The sequence below is a fragment of the Ovis canadensis genome, chromosome X, assembly GCF_042477335.2.
Source record: "Ovis canadensis isolate MfBH-ARS-UI-01 breed Bighorn chromosome X, ARS-UI_OviCan_v2, whole genome shotgun sequence".
In the NCBI taxonomy this organism is placed as follows: Eukaryota; Metazoa; Chordata; class Mammalia; order Artiodactyla; family Bovidae; genus Ovis; species Ovis canadensis.
In genome coordinates, this window is record NC_091727.1 from 14,719,235 (window position 1) to 14,742,231 (window position 22,997).

The 22,997-nt window shown below is 40.6% G+C and overlaps 1 protein-coding gene across 2 annotated transcripts in view; it reads right to left on the reverse strand.

Annotated features, from left to right (window-relative positions):
* The window catches only part of ACE2 (angiotensin converting enzyme 2), a 47,686-nt gene that overhangs the window by 9,111 nt on the left and 15,578 nt on the right, over positions 1–22,997 (reverse strand). For both annotated transcript variants that reach the window (XM_070291345.1, XM_070291346.1), the window contains exons 5-14: positions 22,004–22,116; positions 21,087–21,192; positions 18,115–18,212; positions 15,745–15,914; positions 13,788–14,014; positions 9,081–9,225; positions 7,157–7,255; positions 6,348–6,470; positions 5,764–5,936; positions 4,526–4,584 (exon numbers count right to left, since the gene is read on the reverse strand). In XM_070291345.1, coding sequence (XP_070147446.1) covers positions 4,526–4,584; positions 5,764–5,936; positions 6,348–6,470; positions 7,157–7,255; positions 9,081–9,225; positions 13,788–14,014; positions 15,745–15,914; positions 18,115–18,212; positions 21,087–21,192; positions 22,004–22,116 — 1,313 coding nt within the window. The remainder of the gene's footprint in view (positions 1–4,525; positions 4,585–5,763; positions 5,937–6,347; positions 6,471–7,156; positions 7,256–9,080; positions 9,226–13,787; positions 14,015–15,744; positions 15,915–18,114; positions 18,213–21,086; positions 21,193–22,003; positions 22,117–22,997) is intronic.

The window sequence follows — 22,997 nt, forward strand, 5'->3', positions numbered from 1 at the left end:
ATGGTCGGAGGAGCCTGATGGGCTGCAGTCCATGGGGTCGCGAAGAGTCGGGCACGACTGAGCGACTTCACTTTCACTTTTCACTTTCATGCACTGGAGAAGGAAATGGCAGCCCACTCCAGTATTCTTGCCTGGAGAATCCCAGGGACAGAGGAACCTAGTGGGCTGCCATCTGTGGGGTCTCACAGAGTCGGACACAACTGAAGCGACCTAGCAGCAGCAGCAACAAGCTCCCACATGGTGCTAACGCTGCTGGTCCAGCACCAATGCTTTAAGAACCACAGGGCTCACTGGTCCTTTGAATTTAACTTAAAGTAAGCTGAAATAAGCACTCTAGGGTAGGTTTATAGATGGGAGTTATGTGTGCCATTGGTTTTGGTTAAAACATCCATATACTGTAGACAAGTATGCTGACCTTTTACTATTTTTATAGCAAGTTCTCAGGTGTGTAAGTGTAAAAGAAAAAGAAACTTCAAGTTCAAAGGAAAAAATAGCTTTTTGTAGACAAGGTAATTCTTGTTTTCCAGTGCTAAACCAACGGCTTGTGTAAAATTTGTGTAGTCCGGGAAAAACCTGTTCAAAGAGAAAAAAAATTCACCCTTTCCTCCAGTAGATGGCAGTAGAGATCATGAATAGCACAAAGCTTGCCTCTCTTCCCCTCTTTAGGAAAAACAATTATAGGAGATTAGGGTATATTGTCACCCTGCTTATTTAACTTACATGCAGAGTACATCATGAGAAACGCTGGACTGGAAGAAACACAAGCTGGAATCAAGATTGCCGGGAGAAATATCAATAACCTCAGATATGCAGATGACACCACCCTTATGGCAGAAAGTGAAGAGGAACTAAAAAGCCTCTTGATGAAAGTGAAAGAGGAGAGTGAAAAAGTTGGCCTAAAGCTCAACATTCAGAAAACGAAGATCATGGCATCTGGTTCCATCACTTCATGGGAAATAGATGGGGAAACAGTGGAAACAGTGTCAGACTTTATTTTTTGGGGCTCCAGAATCACTGCAGATGGTGACTGCAGCCATGAAATTAAAAGATGCTTACTCCTTAGAAGAAAAGTTATGACCAACCTAGATAGTATATTCAAAAGCAGAGACATTACTTTGCCGACTAAGGTCCGTCTAGTCAAGGCTATAGTTTTTCCAGTGGTCATGTATGGATGTGAGAGTTGGACTGTGAAGAAGGCTGAGCGCCGAAGAATTGATGCTTTTGAACTGTGGTGTTGGAGAAGACTCTTGAGAGTCCCTTGCACTGCAAGGAGATCCAACCAGTCCATTCTGAAGGAGATCAGCCCTGGGATTTCTTTGGAAGGAATGATGCTAAAGCTGAAACTCCAGTACTTTGGCCACCTCATGAGAAGAGTTGACTCATTGGAAAAGACTCTGATGCTGGGAGGGATTGGGGGCAGGAGGAGAAGGGGACGACAGAGGATGAGATGGCTGGATGGCATCACCGACTTGATGGACATGAGTCTGAGTGAACTCTGGGAGATGGTGATGGACAGGGAGGCCTGGCCTGCTGCGATTCATGGGGTCGCAAAGAGTCGGACACGACTGAGCGACTGAACTGAACTGATGGTACTAAGTGAAGCAAGCAAGCCAGACAAAGACAAATATCATAAGATATTGCTTATATGTAGAATCTAAAAAAATGATACAAAGAAACTTATTTATAAAACAAATAGACCCACACACATAGAAAACAAACCTAATTGAGATTACCAAAGGGGAAAGGGGGGCGGAAAACATTAGGAATTTAGGATTAACAGACAGACACTACCATATATAAAATAAACAACAAGGACATACTGTATAGCACAGAGAACTATACTCAATATTTTTTAATAACCTATAAGGGAAAAGAATCTGAAAAATATATATGTATGTGTATAATTGAACAGATTCTGGGTCTCTGAAACAAACACATTTTAAATCAACTACACTTCAATTTGAAAATGTTACATTTTCAAAAGAAAATTTTAGCTGTATATAGAAAAAAATGTCAAAGGATTGCTACATTGAGTCCAGCTTGATACCACTCATTTATTGGGAAAGTTGCTTTAATAGTAATAATAATATTATTAATATGGCTGTGCTGTTGGAGAAGACTCTGGAGAGTCCCTTGGACTGCAAGGAGATCCAACCAGGCCATCCTAAAGGAAATCAGCCCTGACTATTCATTGGAAGGACTGATGCTGAAACTCCAATACTTTGGCCACCTGATGTGAAGAACTGACTCACTGAAAAAGACCCTGATGCTGGGAAAGATTGAAGGCAGGACGAGAAGGGGACGACAGAGGATGAGATGGTTGGATGGCATCACCAACTCAATGGACATGAGTTTGAGCAAGCTCCAGGCGTTGGTGATAGACAGGGAAGCCTGGCATGCTGCAGTCCATGGGGTCGCAAAGAGTCGGACACAACTGAGCGACTGAACTGAACATGACGACTGATATTCTGGTTATTATTTCTATATTTAAAAAGTAAAGGCTAAGTTCTTAATAAAGTATCAAAGATCCAGGTGGACTTTGCTGTGAAGTAGCTTGAACTGGACAGTTATTCTGGCTAAAAGTATAACTCCACTGTCATCAAAGCAGCCTGTTGCTCTGTGAATGGGCCTCAGAATATTACACCATCCACCCCTTTCAAGACTATTTACTAATCTCTCACTGCATGGAAAGAGAACATGGGAAAAAAAACATGTCAAGAAAAAAGATAATTGAAAATAATCCTGATCTACTGGATTCTTTAAAATTAAATTTTATCAGTCCAAGGAAGAGCTAATAAAAATAGGACAGAAGGAGAAATAACCCCAGAGATAATGATTGCTAAGAAATAGGAACTTGAACTTTCAGAGTTTGAGAAGTGATACACCTCCATTTTATACTTGTTTCTTAAATCTTCATGTTTTACTCCTACTATGGGCTTCCTTGGGTGCTCAGTGGTAATAAATCCGCCTGCCAATGCAGGAGACCAGGTTTGATTCCTGGGTTGGGAAGATCCCCTGGAGAACAGAATGGCAACCCACCCCAGTATTCTTGCCTGGAGAATCCCATGGACAGAGGAGCCTGCAGGCCATGGTCCATGGGGTGGCAAATAGTTGAACATCACTTAGTGACTAAACAACAACAATGACATGTTATTTATATCTAGATGTTTTGCTTATGGAGCCTTGGACAATAGTTAACTTCCCAAGAAAAGTATGGGGGTAGAAATGCCATCTTTGACTCTCTCCAGTGAAAAGAACAATTTTCTGTAGCACCTTGGACTGTTTTATCCAATAATGCCAGGTTGTTCTCTAATCCTGAAAAGCCTCCTGGGTGCCACACTTCCATCTATGCCTTTGATCTCCATCTGCCTGGGGCAACCCTCTCCTCTCTTTTTTTCCCCGAAACAAATTGCTTCAAACTGGATAACCTGAGACAGGTGTTTAGGAGAAAGCAATAGCTGATTAAAGTAATTCATATGACAGTGTAAGTAATCTGATTTTCTGTAAAACTTTTTGTTGTCCAGAAATGCATCTCTGCCTCAGTGGTTCTCAAGCTGTGCTGTAATCAAAATCACCTGGGGAACTTTGATGACTTGATGCCAGATGCATGCATGCTAAGTCACTTCAGTGATGTCCAACTCTTTGTGACCCTATGGATTGTAGCCCGTCAGGTTCCTCTGTCCATGGAATTCTCCAGGGAAGAATACTGGAGTGGGTTTTGATGCCACACCTCAGAGCAGTAAGTCAGAATCTCTGGGAATGGGACTGAAACATTAATATTTTAAAAAACATCCTGAATGACTCCAGTGTGAGTCAAGCTTGAGAAACAGTGGTCTGAATTGTTGCTTCCCAGTCTTTATTGTGTCTACAAACCACTTGGGGGGTTGTTAAAGTGCAGATTCTGATAAAGGAGGTCCAAGGCTGGGGTCTAAGATTAAAACAAGCTTCTAGTACCTAGATGATTGACTAAGACGAAACAAAGCCAAACTGCCTACAATACTTCTGAAAGCAGTCTCTAAAAATATAAACATGTCCTCTTCCTCAAATACATGCAATGGGGACTTCCCTGGTGACCCAGTGGCTAAGACTCCAGGCTCCCAAAGCAGAGGGCTTGGGTTCAATTTCTGGTCAAGGAACTGGATCCCACATGCCACAGCTAAGAGTTTGCATGCTGCAGCTAAAGATCCCGCACGTCACAACTAAGACCCAGCACAGCCACATAAATATATTTTTTAAAAATACATTTTAGATTAGAGTGAATTGGGAGGGTAGGTATATGATACTTTAGATGTTTTCTCACTGATCTTCATAATACCTTCAGAGTCCCAAGGAAAACAGAGGCATAGCCAATTCAATATGGAATGTGTTACTGAAAAAACCAGCTCAAACGCCAGAGGCCAGAATCTAGGGCTTTTTAAGAGAACATGTGCCCTTTCATCTTTTCAACTGCACTGAAATGGGCTTGTTGTGCCCTAAATAAGGGAATGCACTGAAAAGTCATAGATGTGCTATCTAGAATACTCACAGCATTTTCTCCAAGAGCTGATTTTAGGCTTATCCTCACTTTGATGCTTTGGTCAGAATCTGATTAAAGAGAAATAACAGACTGTTGTTACAGACAGCAGATTGACCACATGTGTTTATTTCCTTCCTTTCCCAAGATCCCACTAAAGTGATAGTAAAGGAATTTTTTAAAGGTATAAACACTCCTTTGGAAAATGAGAAGTTATGGAGGAGTGGTAAATGCTTTCCCAAGGGTCAGGAAGTCATGGTATAATGTGTACACACAAGCAGTAGAGACCCCCAGAGAATCCAGGAGAGGCCTGGGATTCAGGTACAGCAGGGGGTGGGAAGAAGATACTGGACTGAAAACAAGGAAAATGAAAATCTAGGTCTGGTCATAGCCACTTAGGGGAACAGCTGATGCTCCTACCCCATGAGTTCTTGCTTAGAAAGTCACCTGTAGGCCGTGCTGCAGCAAAACGGGAGGCAATTCATGAAAGAAGATATGGCATCCAGGAAGGAGAGGATTCAACTCAGGACAGCAGCAAAGGGGTGACTTGGGATGAAAACTGTGGTCCAGATGGAGACAGGAGGACTCCAAGAGGGAGTTCTTTAGGGAAAAATGAGACTGAAAAGAATAGATACGTTGGAATAGTTGGAGAAGAATATAGCATAGACAGCAAATTAGGCATGCAAAAAAGTGAGGCAATAGAAACTTCAGGACAAACAAAAAGCTACATTTAAAAAGATATAAAATAGTAATATTACTCGGTTCTGCATGTATAATGATGCAAATGTTGGTAATTTCTTTACTAAAAATTACATTAAATTTCATTGGGAGAATGGGAAATGGAGGCAGAAGAGTAGGCAGAAGTGCATGTCTAAAACTGAGCAATGGGGAAATGACAATATAAACAAGCTGTTTAGAAATATGAATGTAACTGCCAGAAAGAAGAGGGGATTGCATTAAAATTGTTAAATGTATTTGCCTTTGAAGGGCAGGATTCACATACGGTGGGTTAAATATGGGGCTAGTAAAGCAGATTGAAAACAAGAAGGGGGGAGTTTTCACGTGTCGGGTACACAGTAGGTGCTCAACAAATGTGTTTCCTCCCAGAGAAAATGGCATCTGCCACCACAGTCCAGGGGGTAAGTAGAGGAAGAACACACTCAACTGTGTGAGTCCTATGAGACCAGGGCCAGAGGGGACTAGGGAAGCAGAAAAAGGCCATTAGAAACGTGTCAACGCCATCTACTCACATGGAGTCCATTCCGTGCTCCATCCCACGAATGAATTCCTGTTCTGCTCTTTCAGCCAGGTAAACAAGGGCTCAAAGTAGTTGAGCAGGGGTTTTACATCCATAGTCTTTATGCCCACAATATTTTCCAATGCTAAGGTCCAGGGTTCTGATTTTCCAAGGCGCAGCATTTGGCTACATTAAAAAAAAAAAAAAAGGCGGGGGAAGGTGGGTTCAGGGCCTTTGGATGGATTCCAGATGCATATATGTTTACATGTATAATCTATGGTTACTCCTCTTTGGTTTGACTAAGTTTGCTCCTGGTAAATAAGACAAGAAAACATGGTAAAAGATGTATTCATCTTTCAATCTCCCTTCCCCAGAGAGCTCTATAGTTATGACATGGGGAGAGGAGGTGGCCTGTCTAGCCATCACAGGATCCAGGTTCCTGTGTGATCACAAAACAAACATTTAATTCATGGATGAAGACATTTTGAGTCCCCAAATTTTCTTTTTTGGATCAAAGAAATCAAATTCAAACCTAGGCATGGAAATGAGTAACATTAAATAGGATGAGAGGTTCAATGTTTTTGAAGCATCTCTTACAGCAGCCTCTGCCCAGCTTCAGTGGAATTTGAGATATCACATTTGAACAGGGCACCTTCATGTTTAGCTGTTTTACAAAGGGCTTCATGAAACTGGAATTGATAAATGGTCCTTGTGTAATACCTGTAAAAGAGATAAACAAAACAAACAAAAAAAAGAGTTGTCCCGTGTGTAGTTTCTGTGGTAAAGTCATAGATTGGGACATATATTTAAATTTTGAGGCCCCAGCAACCAATGAAGTATCAGTTAAACCTCTTTTCACTCAAGAAAGACCCAAACACAAACCCTATAGACTCATCATACTTGCATTTATGTATCAGCTGATAAAAAGGCAGCATTATCTTGTTAAATGTGAGCTCACATTTGTATTGTGTTTTACCAATTTATAGCCTTTTCACATAACTGATGCCAATCAATCCTTTTGGCAAATCATCAACATTATTTCTACTTTACAAATAAAGAAACTGAGACTCAACAAATTCAAGATCTGGAGCTAATAGGTGAAGAACATAGATTTTGGGACTTCAAGTTAAAAATGCTCTATTCTGATCACCCTGAACTCTGCCAGTAACAAGGAGACAAACAAAAACATTTCTATTGCTCCCAAGGAGACTATAAATTCCCTGTTAGTGGAGAAAAGGATCTCATATAACTTTTGTTGAACTCAATACATCATGTTCAGTTACATAGAATTGAAACTGATCATCTATTTTGAGGTTCTAAGGGGGAGGGGAAAGGAGATGGAGAAATTAAAGTTGTCACTCTGTCTACAAATTCTAGAAGTGAAACAGAAGAAAACTGTCACTTACCGGATGAATGAGTAATCTTCAGCCACGTGGAATAGACACGCGGGGTCACAGTATGTCTCATCATGGGGCAGAGGCTCCACCACTCCGACTATCTCTCGCCTTTGGAGGAAAAAGAAGGTATATTAGCTGTGGGTCGCTCACTGAGAGAAAGTATAGATGGTGCCATTGTGCAGTGCCATCAGTCAATGGCATTTCTATTGGAATTTGTGGTCAGGTGAAATTGAAACAGTGTAAAGAATTACAGAATAAATCCCATCACGTAATCATCTCTGTTTTTTGTTACTTCAGCCAGTCTATACCATTGAAAAATAGCTGTATCATCAAAACACCAATTTCATAAAGTATATTATGTGACCAAAACCATACAGTGAAAGTCCTAAAAATTCCTCTCCTGCACCATATTTTATGGGCTCTTGGTAGGCAGAATTTTCTAAAATTGAAACCTCACTGATTCTTCTGATTGATCTGATTCTTCAAGGCCAGCTCAAATGCCCCCTTATCTGTAAGTCCTGCCCCTGACCCCAAGCACCTGCCACCACAGCAAGCCCTCCAGTTCCCTAGGCCTTCTCTAGCTCTGCCTCCTTTGCCATTTCTCTCTCTGTTTTATAATTATTCACATACAGCTCCTTCTTGCTCTGGAAACTTGAGCACCTAGCGGACAGGGCTGTGTTCTGGTCATCTTTATAGTTCCAGGGCCAGCCACAATGCCCAATGCTAAGAAAAGACTTCATGTGGACTTATTACATGAATAGAGTACAATGAATCATTTTAAGGGCCTGATCCCATGTACCTTTGGAAATAAACTAAAAGGGGTCAAAAATTTAATCAGGATAAAAAGGTACAGAAACCATGTATTTGGCATTGTTTGAATACATTTGTCCTTTCTGATTGTGGGATCATGATAGACATAATTTTGGTAATACTTAAATGCTAGAGACAGTTATTAGAGATGCTGTTTCCTTCCTCCCAAGGAGGATTTATGTCAACAGAAAGAATCTTAGCAGAATAGTGGCACTGACTTCAACTTATGGACGTGGGGCTAAATGTTATCATTGTAGATCTTCACTCCAAAAAGGAAAAACAAAGAAAAATCATTAACAGGAGTCTGACTAATATTGTGGGGAGGTCGCTTTTCTTCCTTCCATCTTCTTCAGGAGTACTTTCATCATTATTTCATACGTGTCTGAGCCAGGCCCTGTGCAAAGCACTTGGGATATAGTGATGAATGACGTAGCACTGAAACTATTGAAAGGCATCACCATCTGTTGCCCAAATATGGCAGGCTTTCACTTGCTTGGAATTCTCTCCCTTCCCTTCCACGTACACCTGGTTAACTCGCACATTGTTCTCAAACCTCAGCTTGGATGCCTCTCCTCATCTGACTCACTGGCCAGGGCTTTGGATCCCCCCTTGGATGCTCACGGATCCCCACACCCTCCATCACAATTCAACACACTGCAGTGGTTTCATTTTCTACATCCCTCCATAAACTAAAAGCTCTTGGAAGTCAAAGAGAACATCAAAATCGATCAGCCTCAGATCCCTGGTGCAAACGATCAGTCTTGGATCCCTGGTGCTGTACCTACAATATGGGATTATTAATTTTTGTTTCAAAGAATGGACAAAATGAAAAATGAAAATGAACACATTGATTACTTCCTAAATAATATCAGAGTTTAATGGGTGCCTCAACATGCAAGAAGATAGAGCATGAGAAATTTTGTCACTTGACCCTGCTTCTGAGGGGGTGGGCAAAGCCAAGGAAATGTTATCTGAGAAGAAGGCACTCAAATGGAGACTTAATAAAAAGCAAGTAGTTAATGTGAATGTGTATGTGTCTATACAGGCCAATTAGATGCTTTTAAATAAACAGCAAATTCATGAGAAAACATTTTACTGATTGCGTGCATATTCACTGACTTACTTCATCTCCCACCACTTTTCCATCCACTGCTGTTTGGGAATTTCACCCTTAAAGACCATCCACCTCCACTTTTCTAACATGTAAGTAAATGGTAGAGTCCCAACAATTGTAAGTGCTTGCTTGAGCAGGAAGTTTATTTCTGTTTCTGAAAGGAAAATGGGAAAGGATAAATATTAAGATAAGGATGACAGTAGACATTTTGTGTTCAATAATTTCCTAATCTCAAGATATTATTCCTCAAGATATACTTACTATAAGCATGATCACATGAGAAATATTGACAGTGGACATAATAATATGTATTTATTCATTTTCTCAGCTGAGGGATTTGAAGTAGGGTGAAGCCTTGGATAGAATAGGTTAAATAAATCCACAAGTAACCCTGTTTTTTGCATTAGTTTCAGTACTACCTTTCTTAACTACCTCTTGTCAGAGCTAAGTAGGGCTATTTCACCTGCTTTCCTAGTCATACTATTTATTCTTGTAAGCTCCATGAAGGCAGTGACTGTCAATGTCTCATTCAAGACTATATGCCTAAACTGGTGTCTGCTACGTGAGGCCCTGTGTGAGTCTTTGCTAAACAAATGGATATTAAACATATGTGGTCAAAAGCCAGTAAATCAGGGAGGAAAAAAAAAAAGAAAAAACAGCCTCCCTCCTCTAATTATCCAGTGGATAGTCAGAAGTATCATGAACTTTAAATTTACTGATATCTTCCTTCAGTTCAGTTCAGTTGAGTCGTTCAGTTGTGTCCAACTCTGCGACACCATGGACCGCAGTATGCCAGGCCTCCCTGTCCATCACCAATTCCCAGAGTTCACCCAAACCCATGTCCATTGAGTCGGTGATGCCATCCAACCATCGCATCCTCTGTTGGCCCCTTCTCCTCCTGCCCTCAATCTTTCCCAGAATCAGGGTCTTTTCAAATGAGTCAGTGCTTTGCATCAGGTGGCCAAAGTATTGGAGTTTCAGCTTCAACATCAGTCCTTCCAATGAACACTCAGGACCGATCTCCTTTAGGATGGACTGGCTGGATCTCCTTGCAGTCCAAGGGACTCTCAAGAGTCTTCTCCAACACCACAGTTCAAAAGCATCAATTCTTCGGTGCTCAATTTCTTTACAGTCCAACTCTCACATCCATATGTGACTACTGGAAAAACCATAGCCTTGACTAGATGGACCTTTGTTGGCAAAGTAATGTCTCTGCTTTTTAATATGCTATCTAGGTTGGTCATAACTTTCCTTCCAAGGAGTAAGCATCTTTTAATTTCATGGCTGCAGTCACCATCTGCAGTGATTTTGGAGCCCCCCAAAATAAAGTCTGACACTGTTTTCACTGTCTCCCATTCTATTTCCCATGAAGTGATGGGACCAGATGCCATGATCTTTGTTTTCTGAATGTTAGGCTTTAAGCCAACTTTTTCACTCTCCTCTTTCACTTTCATCAAGAGGCTCTTTAGTTCTTTTTCACTTTCTGCCATAAGGGTGGTGTCATCTGCATATCTGAGGTTATTGATATTTCTCCTGGCAATCTTGATTCCAGCTTGTGCTTCATCCAGCCCAATATTTCTCATGATGTACTCTGCATATAAGTTAAATAAGCAGGGTGACAGTATACAGCCTTGACATACTCCTTTTCCTATTTGGAACCAGGCTGTTGTTCCATGTCTAGTTCTAACTGTTGCTTCCTGACCTACATATAGGTTTCTCAAGAGGCAGGTCAGGTGGTCTAGGATTCCCATCTCTTTCAGAATTTTCCAGTTTATTGTAATCTACACAGTCAAAGGCTTTGGCATAGTCAATAAGGCAGAAATAGATGTTTTTCTGGAATTCTCTTGCTTTTTCCATGATCCAGTGGATGTTGGCAATTTGATCTCTGGTTCCTCTGCCTTTTCTAAAACCAGCTTGAACATCTGGAAGTTCACGGTTCACATATTGCTGAAGCCTGGCTTGGAGAATTTTGAGCATTACTTTACTAATGTGTGAGATGAGTGCAATTGTCCGGTAGTTTGAGCATTCTTTGGCATTGCCTTTCTTTGGGATTGGAATGAAAACTGACCTTTTCCAGTCCTGTGGCCACTGCTGAGTTTTCCAAATTTGCTGACATATTGAGTGCAGCACTTTCACAGCATCATCTTTTAGGATTTGAAATAGCTCAACTGGAATTCCATCACCTCCACTAGCTTTGTTCATAGTGATACTTCTTAAGGCCACTTGACTTCACATTCCAGGATGTCTGGCTGTAGATTAGTGATCACACCATCGTGATTACCTGGGTTGTGAAGATCTTTCATTTGTACAGTTCTGTGTATTCTTGCCACCTTTTCTTAATATCTTCTGCTTCTGTTAGGTCCATACCATTTCTGTCCTTTATCGAGCCCTTCTTTGCATGAAATGTTCCCTTGGTATCTCTAATTCGCTTGAAGAGATCTCTAGTCTTTCCCATTCTATTATTTTCCTCTATTTCTTTGCACTGATCACTGAGGAAGGCTTTCTTATCTCTCTTTGCTATTCTTTGGAATTCTGCATTCAAATGGGTATATCTTTCCTTTTCTCCTTTACTTTTCGCTTCTCTTCTTTCCAGAGCTATTTGTAAGGCTTCCTCAGGCCTTACAAATATCTTTCTTACCAGAGTTTAAAATGCTTTAACAAATTATATTATTTCATTTATCCTTTATTAGTGGTATAAATGGAGAAGGAAATGGCAACCCACTCCAGTATTCTTGCCTAGAGGATCCCGTGGACAGAGGAGCCTGGTGGGCTGCTGTCCACGGGGTCGCACAGAGTAGGACATGACTGAAGCAACTTTGCAGCAGCAGCAGCAGCAGCAGCAGTGGTGTAAAAGGGCAGTGGAGCTCATATCTGTTGTATACATGCAGCTTACTGGAATGTAACTGGGGGGTATTATCACTGTATCTCTCTAGTGTCTTTAAAAATGATTTACACGTAAAAAGTGCTCAGTAAACACTTTTGGAAGAAGAAAGGAGGAGAGGGAGAAACAAAGAGGAAAAGAAGGGATGAAGGACTTTATTTTGTCAAACATAATTCACAGATCAGGAGCAGAGCCAAGGAAAGAAGCAGGAGTTTTTCAAACCAGTGATTCAATCATCTTTGCCTGCCGTCAAGGAATATTAAAAAATGATAAAACACTTTTCTGTGAATTGATTTGAGAATGATCATTTAAAATTAGGCAACAGGTGTGGTTACTGTGAAACCCCTTTCCTGTGTTGCTCACTTCTGGGAGGATACTGCTACTTGTCTATTACCCACTGGGTCTGTGCTTACACTTTTTCAGACATGATGATGGCTTTACAGTGACCTACTCCCAGGCACTTGTGAGATCATCAAGGTCTGGAGTCAGAAGTCAAGGCAAAGTGAACTGTCCACACAAAGGTGGAGCTTATGACCTTGACCTCATTGACTAAATAGAGCTGACGTTTATGTCCCAAATGGCTAAAATGAGGGGTGAGAAAAACATGGGAAAAAAGAACATATTTGGTTCTAAGTGTCCTTTTACAGGGCTTCCCTGGTGGCTCAGACAGTAAAGCGTCTGCCTGCAATGCAGGAGACCTGGGTTTGATTCCCAGGGAATCCCAGGGAAGGGAATCTCTCCTGGGAAGATCCCCTGGAGAAGGAAATGGCAATCCACTCCAGCATTCTTGCCTGGAAAATCCCATGGACGGAGGAGACTGATAGGCTACAGTCCATGGGGTCGCAAAGAGTCAGACACGACTGAGCGAAGAATCCTCACAGAAAAAAAATCTGGATCTCGTGAATATTTGTTGGGTTCCATCAAGTCTAGGCCATCCAAAGAGAAAAAGGGTGCCTTGAATGATGGCCTGGATCTGAGGGGATGTTATGGGGCAAATTCATGCTTCAGCTAGATGAAAAAAAATGTTTCAGTCTCTTCCAGTCTTCGTATTCTACCACCTGCTCCCTAAGAACTCCCATAATATTCCCATAATATTATGGAAAAAGTTGTATATTAGGTCTTTGGTTCTGGTTCTGCCATGCTGCTTTTTGGCCTTGGGCTATTTTCCCTCTCATGCCTTCAGCTTGCTTCCTCTACAAAGTGATTTTTAGAATCTTTTCCAGCTCCACCATTGAGGTTTTTACCTAGAACTGGGGGAATTCAATCTGAACTCTGACACTAATTAGCTAGGTGACCTTGGATAAGCCATTTCAGTTCTGTGGGTCTGTTTTAATGTCTTTTTAAAAATCTTCTGGGTTTCCCTGGTGGCCGAGTGATTAAAAATCCCCCTGCCAATGCAGAGGACACAGGTTCAGTCCCTGGGTGGGGAAGATCCTCTGGAGAAGAAAACAGCACCCCACTCCAGTATTCTTGCCTAGAAAATTCCATGGACAGAGGAGCCTGGTGGGCCACAGTCCATGGGGTCACAAAGAGTCAGACATGACTGAGCGACTAAACAACAACAACAAGTAAAATAAAATAAAAGTTTTCTGCTAGATGATTCTTAGAGTCCCAAGATCATTCACTTAGTTACCTCTTCTCAAAGACACAAAAACGAAAGTTGGCATGTTATGTTATATACTGTTTTTTTTAACCAGAAGCAATTCCTAGTTACCCATAATTACACTATATTTTATATGGCAAAAATTAAATATATCCTATGCATGACAATAAATACCTTTGCCCATGTCATAATAAAGAATACCCAAAAGAAGCCATGAGAAAAATGTTCATACCATTGTCTTCATAAAAATCAGGTGCCAGAAGACCAAGCGCTTTCAAATAGTGAGGTGTAGCTGCAGACAGTGACATGATCTCCCCAACAGCTTCATGGAAACCTTCATTAGCTCCATTTCTGAGCAGGTAGGGCTGTGTAGCATACGCCATGTCATACTGGATGTGGCCCATCTCATGATGGGCTGTCAGGAAATCATCCATTGTGACCTTCGTGCACATCTTGATCCTGAACAAAAATGGGCAAGATTAACATGAACCTCACTGAATTTCATTTATTCATCATAATAGTTATATGGGATTTCTATAGCATGGATCACATTTCCAAGATTTATTGACCAATGAATCTTGAGGACCTACCTTACATGTTCTAGAAACTGTTCTAGGTGTTCAATATAAAGTGATGGGCAGGGCTGAATCCTGTCCTCCTACTCACAGACTAATAGAAAGGAAGACAGAGTCTTCTACTACAAAAACTGAGGCAAGTGCTCTACAAGTGATCAGCAGACATGGCCTTGTCCATAATGATGAGTAAATGCAGGCCTCGTCTTCTAGAAGCACCAGGAATGGCATGACTCAAGATGCAATGAGCAATCTGGACCTTGATTAAAGCACAGCAGTTAGCCAGGTAGATGGCAGGAAGGGTCAAGAGACTGACCTTCATAGAAGTGCTCAGTGAGGATGGCTTGAGAAAAGAATGGGAACACAGCCAGCAGTTTGGGACAGTTAGGACAGAGAAGCAGTGAAAAAAAAAAAAAAAAGGAAGGGGGAGGGACTAGAAATTGACATTTGGGAATCATTAGCACGTAAGTAGGGGAGTGGATGTGACGGCCCATGGAGCTAGTGTAGGATGGCAAGGCAAGAGGGCCAAGGACAAGCCCCAGGAAGTCCCAGGATGTACAGGGTGGAGAGAGGAAAAGGGGGCAGAGAGAGAAGTCAAAGAAGTCCGGAAGGGAGGACAATGCAGACACTAGTGAAAAAAAAACACGTCAAAGACAACCAACCAACACTGTCTCATGCTGCTGTGGCCCAAAGACTGCATTTGGCAATTAGATACCAGTCCTTTTCAACTTGGCAAGAGCAGTTTCAGGTAGGTGAGTGGAGGGGTCATATTCCAGTAGGTGCTGTCATTTTCTCACCACTCTGAGCACACCATCCCCCTGATAAATACCTTTTAAGGACTCCCACTGCTCAGGAACAAACTCAATCTCTTTTATACACCCAATATGACCTCTTTTCCTAATTTTGGTTTTTCTCTATTCTCTTTGACACAATTATAAGAATAGGTACTTACTTAATGTCTACTGTGTGTAAGAGCCTGTGCTAGGAAGCTTATATACACTTCCTCATTTTTCAACCTTACCCTAGTACTGGAGTCAGTAAGCTCTGGCCTGCAGCTGGCCACTTGTTGAGATAAATTAGACTTGACTGTGACACGGCCCCAACCACTTGCTTCTGTATTGTCTCTGGCTGCTTGCATGCCACAGGGCAGAGACGAGCAATTTCAACAGAGACCTGCGAAGCCTAAATAAACGATTTAAGTACTCTCTGCATTTCTCCTATGATACATACCAGATTTTCCATCCACCTGTCCTAGTTCACTCAAAAGAAAGAAACAGGAAGGGGGGATTAATGTCTGATTCACATATTTTATCTCCCATAAATCTTTGCACCAAGCCTTTCCTAATGGGGGCACCACCATACTTATGACCATGAAACTCTAATGAATGCATTTTATTTCAGACGAGGTAAACTGTCTAAAGGTGCAGTTGAGGGCCTGATGACAATCCCCTTTTCCTCAGAAACCCAGATGTGGTCTCCTGGACTCCCAGCCTCTATTCAAGGAAAATTCACTCCTCTCTTCAGTGCTCAGAGAATCAGACAAGGAATCCAAATTCATCCTCATCCCTCCATTGTCTCCTGTTGGAATTCTGGCAGTGTGAACGTCAGTCTCACTACCTGAAGTCACCCTTCCCCAAGTCCCACGCTGTGGGGTGGCAGACCACCTTCCGGCCATCGCCTGGCTCAGTCAGCATGGAGTTGTCCCAGAATCCTTGAGTCATGTAAGGAAGGCCGATAGACACGAAGAACTTCTCAGCCTCCTTGAATATCCTTTCTGCATCCCAGGACTGGGGAAAAAAAAGAACAGCAATTAATTGTAGCATTAAAATCACAGCATTCTTTTTGTTGGGTATGTACAAAGGCATAGCCTTTCTGAAAGGCAATTTGGCAACACGTACAGACAGCTTTCACAGTGTTTATATTCTTTGTCTGAGTAATCCAGTCTCTAGGGAACTAACCTAGGAAATTTTCAGAAATTAGGTCAAAGAATTACATTTTAAATGATTTTTATTACTGTTTTTCAACTAAAATATATTTGACAAATTGTAAAGTGTTACAAAATGATTTTTAATAGAGGGAAAAGTGGAAAAAGCCTCCAGAATGGCTAAGTAAATAACAATGCCTTTGTGGAATAGAAAACCTAAATAAATTGGATTTATAAAGAATTTGTATTGATTTTTAAAAATAATAATGAGAAGATAAAATATGTAAAACACTTATATAGTATAATTTTAATGAAGAAGTACATTAAAATGTCAGGAGTAGACTGCGATTGTATATGAATTTTTTTGCCTTTATGCTCCAGGTATAAAGACAAGTAGTAATGACCTTCTCTTTGCTAAAAACTGTTCAATTCCAGACAACAACCCTTGATTGAGTTCGTTCAGTGAACAAGGCCCTAGAATTAGGCTGGGGATTATTAGTGTCTGTGTCAGAGGAAGACACAAACAATAAAGCAAACATGAAGTCACCTGCTTTCGAAGTCAAAAAGGCCCACAAGAGACCCAGCAGCCAATGGGTAGCTGGGCCTTGGCTTCATAGTCTGTATAGGAACCTAAACTTTCAGAATATTCTGGAACTGCAGAAGGGCAGCAGAAGGTGTCTGCTATTCAGCAAATCTTTCTAGGAACCAGTGTCCCTGGAGCTGACCAAGACTTCTTTGGAGATAAGGCCCATACATCAGTAAAACTAAATTTGTATAATTGGTAGATAGTTAATGAATCACTTTTTAGTGACACAGAAAACTTCCTCTGATCTTAAAAACCAGTCAAGTTAATTTCTTCTCTCATGTCTGCCTTGAAAATATGAAACTGGGTATAAGAGACACTATGGATTGTTGTTTTACCTTTAAAGGCTTAACGTCAGACAATATTGCTATTGGTGACTATGGTATTCTTAAAGAAAATGAACGTATACCAAAAGAGTGTAGACTGGCAAGCACAGTTAATATCTGTTGAATGAAGAACGAATGGGTAGAAAACCAGACTGCAAATTCTGTGTTCCAACCTTATTGCCACTGACTGGTTGTCTGTGTGACTTTGGGTGAATCATTTACCCAAGCCTCAGTTTCCTCACCTACGACATGGAACTATCACAATACCTGCCCTGATAGTCCCACAGATTTGTTGTAAACATAACATTAGGAGAGATGGTGGGTGTGAAAACACCATAGACAGGCTATGGAGGTACATAAAAATGAGCCCCTGCTGCTACTCAATTGCAAAATGGGGCTAGAACAGCTGCAGGAGTTTGGGGGCTCTTGAAGCTTCATGTTTTCATTCTGCTGTGGACTTATCTCAGGAATATGTTATGCAAGTGAAGGTGTTTATTGCGTAGTTGCTTACAGATTTAAAACTGTTCACAAGCAATGCATAAATACTAACGTAAATCACAGTGCAACGATTCGGAAAAATTTTACACAGCTAATAGATGTATGATTATAGATTCTACCCAGAATTGTAGAGTATTAGCTCAATAAAGAAAAACACACAATTACAGCTATAATATGCTTTCATCAATGGAAGGGAACACAGAGAATTAAAATAATTATTCCAAGATGGTAACAAAAAGTTTATTTGCAAACCATGGCAGACTCTTATGGTATCTTTAACAATAATGATTTTTAATATGTAAAAATCTCCTAAAGATATCCTTTTTTCCCCTATTCATAGAGATTACTGACTACATAGCAATGACTAACTTTAGAAAGAATTATAAGTTCACAATTTCACATCTTATCGCTTAATGGAAAACCAGGTCATCTCCACTTTTAGTTACTCTCAGCAAGATCAATGCCATACTTATTCTAGGTACTAGATGTCACTGTCATTGTAAACTACTTTTCTATGAAAGGATACCTACATAAGAAATAAATTTTAAATTGCTTGAAAATTTTCTCATTTACATGACTTTATAACATAAGAAGAGAAAGGTAGCATAAAAAGGAATGAGGTTGAGGATTTAGTTTTCAAGGTGTCTTCTCCCTACCTGATTCTTCATTTTTTCAGTAACATCTATGCTTGGTTTGTGTTCAAAGGGGACTGTCAAAGAGTACAGATTTGTCCAAAATCTCCCCCACATATCACCTATTAAAAAAAAAGATTTGTTAATATGTGATAAAGACAGTAGAAGTATAGACATGATTTTACATAGCACACGAGGTAGGACTGGTAAACAGACCATAGAGTATTCTAGATTTAATTTATTGGGTTGGCCAAAAAGTGATGTTACAGAAAAACACAAATGAACTTTTTGGCCAACTCAATAGTTTCTGTGCTTCCTTTCACTACCTCTTTTCCTCTTCTCTTATTTTATATTTTCAACATTCCCTTCTTTTACTGTCTCCTCTAAAAGGTTAAAATGGCAAGAGTGATGTGGTGAGGCAAACCTTGTTAGGGAATCATCCCTGTTTCTTTCATTTTAAATCACAATTCAAAGGCACAATGTATTAAATATGTAGAACATCATAGCTACTATAGATTAGAAATAGGTTTATATAGTCCCTCATCCATGGGACAAAATACTACAAATTAAATTGTTAGTAATCTATGATATTGAATTTAAGAGAGAGTATATAGACAGATTTGCTGTTGCTAAGGGGAAGAGGGAGTGGGGGAAGGATGGATTAGGAGTTTGGGGTTAACAGATGCAAGCTTTTATATATAGAATGAATAAACAATAAGGTCTTACTGTATAGCATGGGAAAGTATATTCAAGATCCTGTAATAAACTATAATGGAAAAGAAAAGTGAGAGCATATAGGATGATCATTCAGGAAACTCTGCTAGTAACTAGCAACTAAGTTCCACTTTTATTATTATACTATAGTAATCTACTTAACTGGGTGACTTTTCAAACATCTCAAACAAATGTTAAACTGGATTCCAAGGCCAGAAACCCTAAAAGAGAAAATGGATCTGGAAAAAAAAATCAATGTAACAGCAGGACCAGAATTGTGGCACCAAAGGAATGGAACAAAATAACTACCTGAAGAATATGCCAACAAATTCATGTTTTAAAAGATAAAATCCAATAGAGATAGACGCAAACTCCTATGCTTCAACTGTCAAGAAATAGCTATTATAGAAATATGTGATATATGACATCAGGTTGAAACACAGCTCACATGTAAAAGACCAAAAGGGGTCCAACAAACAGTATGACGTGGCTTCCAAAATGCAAATATCACCTTAAGGTAAATGAATAGAATTACAGTGTCTAGAACAAAGGAAGTCACAGCACCATCTTTATTCTATGTTGGTCAAACCTCAGCTGGAGTAACTGCTCAGTTCTAAGCATGATATTTGAAGGGGGACATCAATAAAGTTTTATTTTATTTATTTGCTTGTCCAAATGACAACAAGTAGAAAAGTGAGATTTTTTTAAGAATGGTTGAAAGTCTGTATAGGATATTTAACATACAAGAAGAAAATAGTGTTTACATGATGACAATAATAATAGTAAAATATACTGAGTACATACTCTTGTGTCAGGAACTATGCTGTACCTTGACAGTGGTTGTTTACAAATCTCTAGAAGGCCATCTTGTGGAAGAAAAGTGGACATACTCTGGGTAACCTCAGAGCACAGAATTAGGCAGAATGAATGGGAGGCATGAGAGGGGTGTTGGTTCACCTCCACATAACGTAGGACTTTCTTGTAATTGGTACAGTGTAGTGATAGATGAGTCTATTTTGGAAGGAAGCAAGAGCCACTTCATGCCAGGCAGGTTTAAGCAGAAAATGAATTACCAAAGAATGGTTGCCAAAGACACTGTAGAGAGTATTTATATATTGCTTTAGAGGAAAAAGGCTCCACTGCTCCTTTGTCCAGATTCCCTCATGCTAAGAAAGAGGCTTGCCTATAGAGAATCAGCTACTAGCAACTTAGCTTGCCTGTAGTAGGCCTGCTGTGTATGCAGGACACAAACTTTCCAAACACAGATATTTTCTTTGGCCTAGGCTTTGAGGGTGAGGGAGAGGGGAGGGAGGGTGATCACTCTCTGGGAAAAAATAAAGGAGTTCAGTAAAGGGCCTCAGGTCTTGCCTGGTCTACCAAAGCTCTAGAGCAGGATCCTGAGTGCTCTGAAGACTGTTTCTCCTCTTAAGCTAGGCAGCTTTCTTCATGAGGAGGATTTCATTGATTACCCATATGATTCCAAACCAAGTACTCTGCAGCAAAAGATACTGTTGCAGTTGAACAGTCAACTTAGGAAGCTTTCACTTAGGCTATACCTTAATTCTAGATAGCTTTTCTCTCACCCCTGACCACTCCCAACCAACTAAGCTTCTTTCGTCTGACAACATGATGCTAAAATCTCACCTCAAGGGTCAGCCAATCAAGCTGAATAACACAATTTAATTTCAGACCTCTCTGGTGGTACAGTGGTTAAAAATCCACCCTCCAATGGAGGGGACACAGATTTGATGCCTGGTCCAGGAAGATTCCACATGCCATAAGGCAACCAAGCCTGTGTGCCCCAACTACTGAGCCCACGCTCTAGAGCTCATGAGCTTTAGTTACTGAAGCCCACGTGCCTAGAGCCCATACTGTGTAACAAGAGAAGCCCACGCAGCACAACTAGAGAAAGCCCGCATGCAGCAAGGGAGACCCAGAACAGCCAAAAAACTTAAAAAATAAAAATAAACCTGAGGATCTTAAAAAACAAAACAAAAACTTTTTTCCCCATTTTCACTCTCATTCTCTGGTCATCTTAAATAACCCCTTTACCTATGGATTGAGCCCAAACGAAACAACTCTCTGTGTATAAAGTAAAGCAATAGAGGACAACTTAAAATGACTTTTCTGGTGAAGACACTGCTTTCAAAATATGATTTCTATAATGTTACTAACTTCATTCACAGAATGTTTCAAAAGTTGGGCCTCACCCCCAAAATAACAACCTTATTGGTGGAAACAGCAAAGAGCAAAGTAGACAAGGAATTCTTCGAGTTTCTTACCAAGCAAATGCGCAGGGAGGCATCCAGTAGGGCTGATATAGGAAGGGTAGGTATCCATCAACTTTGCCCTCACATAAGCGTGAAGTTGTTCATATAATGGTTTAATCTGAAAAGCCCAGGAAGACAGTTTAAGACCAAGAATAGCCTATTCCAATTTCCAATTCCCAACACTAAAAATAGGGGCTTCTTTAGACAGTAGAATTACCCTAAATTTTAATTTCTCCTCCTCTGAAATATTCTGAAGAGTTTGAAAGCATTCCTTCTTACCAGATATAGATGATGACTAGTTCCACTACATAAAATAAAGCAGTGAACACATCTGGAGGTATACAAACACCACATGGAAGGTGTGCGTGCTAAGTTCCTTCAATCGTGTCTGACTCTGTGACCCCGTGGACTGTAGCCCGCCAGGCTCCTCTGTCCATGGGATTCTCTAGGCAAGAACACTGGAGTGGGTTGCCATGCCCTCCTCTGGGGGATCTTCCTGACTCAGAGATCAAACCCATATCTCTTATGTCTCCTGCATTGGCAGGCAGGGTTTTTTTTTTACCATTTGCACCACTTTGGAAGCCCCAATTGGAAGGCAGATGCAAAAAATATATATATTCATTTTAAGATGCTACCTACTTCCTTCATTTTTAAATTGAAGTATCATTTATATATCATAAAATTTACCCATTTTAAAGTATACAGTTTTGTGAGTTTTAATAAAAGTATACTTTTGGACAACCATCACTACTGCCCAGTTTTAGAACATTTCCAATATTCCCAAAAGTTTTCTTGTACCCATCTGCAGTCAACTCCATTCCCACCTCCAGCCCCAGGTGATCACTGATTTCTTTCTCTATAGTTTGGCTGATTATACACATTTAATATAAATGAAATCATACAATATGTGAACTTCTGTGTCTCGTTACCTCTGCAAAGGTACGTTCCACATCTTTCATCAACTGGTCACGGCTGTAGTCATAGTCCCCTGCCCCAGTCACCTCATAATCCCCTCTCCAATAGTCCCCGTAGTCCTCATAATCTGTTTTAAAAAGAAGAAAATGAGAACATCTGGAAAGAAAGAGATAAAGCACAGTATATATAGACTAGCCTTCCTGGGAGGTTAAAAAATCCGAAGACCTGTCACATTTTTATCGGCCTTCAACTCAAAGGGATACAAATGAATAACACTAGCTAATGTGCCTGAAATTTAATTCATTATCTCATCTAATGAGCACAAAAACTCTACAAGATGGTCAGTATTACAATCCCCATGGTGCTGGGTAAGAGCTGGCTCTTGGCTGATTAAAGGATTCATCCAAGGTCACACAACTGGTGAGGGTGAGAGGCGGACTCCTAGTCTCCTAACCCCAGGTCTCTACTCTCGCCATAGGTCAGTTAGCATCTTTAGCTTTAAAACATGTGATTGGGTCTTTAAATTCTCATTTTGTTTAGGGCCTTATATTTTCAACTGCAACCCAACCCCTCTTGGACACGGCCACAGTGGGCCCATCTCTGTGCTTCATGCAGTGTCTCGTTATCAGGAAACATGAGCTTGGGTCAGGATAACAGCTAATAAACTTTGTAAATGTATTTTCGGCATTTTAATGTTTACATGCTCATTGGCAATGAATGATCAGGAAGATGAGGAGAGAAGTAAATATTTGGATGGAAGGATGTGGCGATGGGTTCCAGTCTCCAGTTTGCCTCTGGCCTGAGAATATGAGTTTAAGCGGCAGTAGAGCACAGAAGGACAGATGAAAACTGTTTTCCCTTCCTCAACCCCAGGAGGCAGTAAACGACCAAAACAGCAATTTCCTCACAATGCCACGGCTTAAGCTCATTATTCAGGCAGGAGGATAACTTGAGAGATATGGAAATTCCTCCCCATGTTAAGATTTTGATGACCACAGTTTCCAGCCT